Below are 2600 nucleotides of genomic sequence, written 5' to 3' on the forward strand. Positions count from 1 at the left end.
TTATGAATAACCTGAAATTTGCAATATTGGATCCGTAGTGAAAATTATTTTTAGCTACAATTCGTGGTTTCTTTCTTACATTTTTCGCAACTATACAAATGTATGTACATACATATGGAGACATGTATGTATGTATACATACAAAATACTAAACTCGATGCGGGCTTCAATTTCGATAATGCTGCAAATTAAAAAAAAAATAGTTTTTTTAGGGCAAATAAACGCCAATCCATTTGTAAGCAAAACAAAACATGTTATTTAGGTTATAATGAGAAAAATAATTATTTATGTTGTAAATAAAATTATGAGTACAAAATCTCAGCAATAAGCTTCATTAGAATAAGATAAAATTCACCTCCATGTGAATCGTTGAACGGGCCACGCCCATATGTCTAATTATTTCTAATTTCCATTCCTATGGTGAACTATCATGTTACTAGTACTACATACATATGTATCATATTTATAACGGAATACATAAAGATTTACAAACACATTAATATTAAGCGCATTATCAATGTCAGCAAGAATTCTTCTTATTTATCTAACATACTGCGTTTGAGTGCCTCCTGCAAATCCATCTCAAATGTATCGGCTTTGGAGTAGTCAGAAATGAATTTTTCTGCGACTTTACCCCCATTTTCGCCAACAGCTCCACTCACTGCAGCAGCTACATCCGGATTTGTCACTTTAGATAAGGTTGTGACATTTTGCACTTTCAGTAAAGATGTTGCTCCTGATAAGTCTTTCGATGTTGCAGATAAGGGTTTGGAATCTTCGTTGTTTATTAAATTGATCGAGTTATTGAGAGCAGTAGCAAAATCGTTAGTAAAATTATGACTATCGCCAAATGCATCAAATTTCGCAAAACTATCGTCTTTAGTTGTCACGTCTGTGTCAAAATTAGATGCATTCGCATTGTTGTCTTTTGTCTTAAAGAACTCGTCTTCAAATGTGTTATCATTAAAGTCGTCAAACACTTTTGAAGATTTTGTAACCGCTGAATTTCCTTTGGATGGTAAAGTGGAAGCGTCACCGCCTTTTGAAGAGCCAAAGGCATCAAAGGGGTCAAAATTCGTCTTACTATCACCGAAAGCATCGAAAATATTTGCATTTGCCTTGCTTGTGTTGCTTTTAGTTTTTGCGACGGGATTCGAATTTTTATCAAAGTTATCATTAAATGCATCGAAGAAAGAATCGTTTGCATTGGGTTTTGACTCCAGAGTGGTGTTACTTTTAAACGCTGCCTCCAGCTCTCCCAATGCTGACATCGTTCCTGTAGTTTGTGGTTTCTGGGCACCAAAGGCATCAAAATTAGCAAAGTCATAAAACAAACTGCTGGATTCAGCTCTAGCAAAACCGGCTGTTTCAAGTGGTGGTGTTGCACTTTTTGAATTCTTACTAGAGCTACTAATACTACTTTGAGCTCCAACACTAACACCTAATCCTGTTAAACCTCCAGAAGTTGACGAATGTTGCGATGGTGCAGGACTGGAATTCAAATTGAATGCGTCGAATCGATCGAGAAATTCAGCACTAAGCGGAGTTGTGGATTTATTACTAGCACCCATTACTTGCGAATTGATAGTGCCAGTTACAAGCACTGTACTGGTCGTTTTTGTTTTATCATCGTCTAAAATAAAATAAAAATGTTCAACGCAACGGATAAGTATTTTGAATGGCATCAAGTCTAAGATAAGCACTATTTAGTTTCAAATGTAAGTACATATGTATAAAAGAAAGCAAATCGTCATTAATTGCTTAAAAAAATATCACCTGACAAATCGTCCTTGAAAACCTTCTCTGGATCAGTATCAATATCCTCATCATCTGCAAATGGGTCTTTAATACTAAATGGATCCTCATAACGATAGTCTTTGAACGGGTCATCAGAGAAATCTGTTGGTCCGCTAATAATAGATGCGCGGCTTCCGCGCGCACTTACGCCTGCCCCCACGGTCGCCGATTTGTTGCCTGCACCCACGGTCGCCGATTTGTTGCCGAATAACGACGTTACTGCGGACGCCTGTTGCAGCGGTGTGATGGAACGCGTTAAATGATCATTTACAGACGAGGACGTAGTAGATGAATTATTGGAAATGTTTGCAATTGTCGTTAATGTAGACACTGAAGTTGATGGTGATGAGCTTGAAATTGATGCGGATGTCGATGCCAATGTGGATGTGACTGATGTGGTACTCTTAACGTTTGCGCTTGGAGTTGGGGTGCTGATGTCAAATGAACTACTGCTGCTGCTGTTGTTTGTACTGTTAAGTGACACGAATGCGGATGGTATTTGTGGGGGAAATACTGTAGGCGGTGGAATGCTCGAGACCTGAAGCACGAGCAAATAGCAGTTTCATTGTGCATGTGCGAACAAAATGGATACAAATGAAAATAAAAGAAACAAAAATCAACTCACAGTAAATAAGATAAATGAAATAATATATTATCTATAATAAATAAAAAATGAGAGAAAATAATAAATGTGCATAAAGAAATTTAAAAGCAATCATCGTTCAAAATTAAAATAAATACTCAAATGAGTGATTTATATGTACAGTTGTCCACAAAATAATAGGAGTGGGATATTTTAACCT

The 2600-nt window shown here is 36.7% G+C and overlaps 1 protein-coding gene across 9 annotated transcripts in view; it reads right to left on the reverse strand.

Moving 5' to 3' along the window:
* LOC118742468 (epidermal growth factor receptor substrate 15-like 1) overlaps positions 1-2600 on the reverse strand; it is a gene marked incomplete at its 3' end in the record, with an annotated part of 38769 nt that continues 36169 nt past the window's right edge. For all 9 annotated transcript variants that reach the window (XM_036474572.1, XM_036474570.1, XM_036474574.1 and 6 more), the window contains 2 exon segments: positions 1-1633; positions 1777-2335. In XM_036474572.1, coding sequence (XP_036330465.1) covers positions 537-1633; positions 1777-2335 — 1656 coding nt within the window.

The sequence above is a fragment of the Rhagoletis pomonella genome, unplaced genomic scaffold, assembly GCF_013731165.1.
Source record: "Rhagoletis pomonella isolate Grant_MI unplaced genomic scaffold, Rhpom_1.0 Rhpom_scaffold_00007, whole genome shotgun sequence".
Lineage (NCBI taxonomy): Eukaryota > Metazoa > Arthropoda > Insecta > Diptera > Tephritidae > Rhagoletis > Rhagoletis pomonella.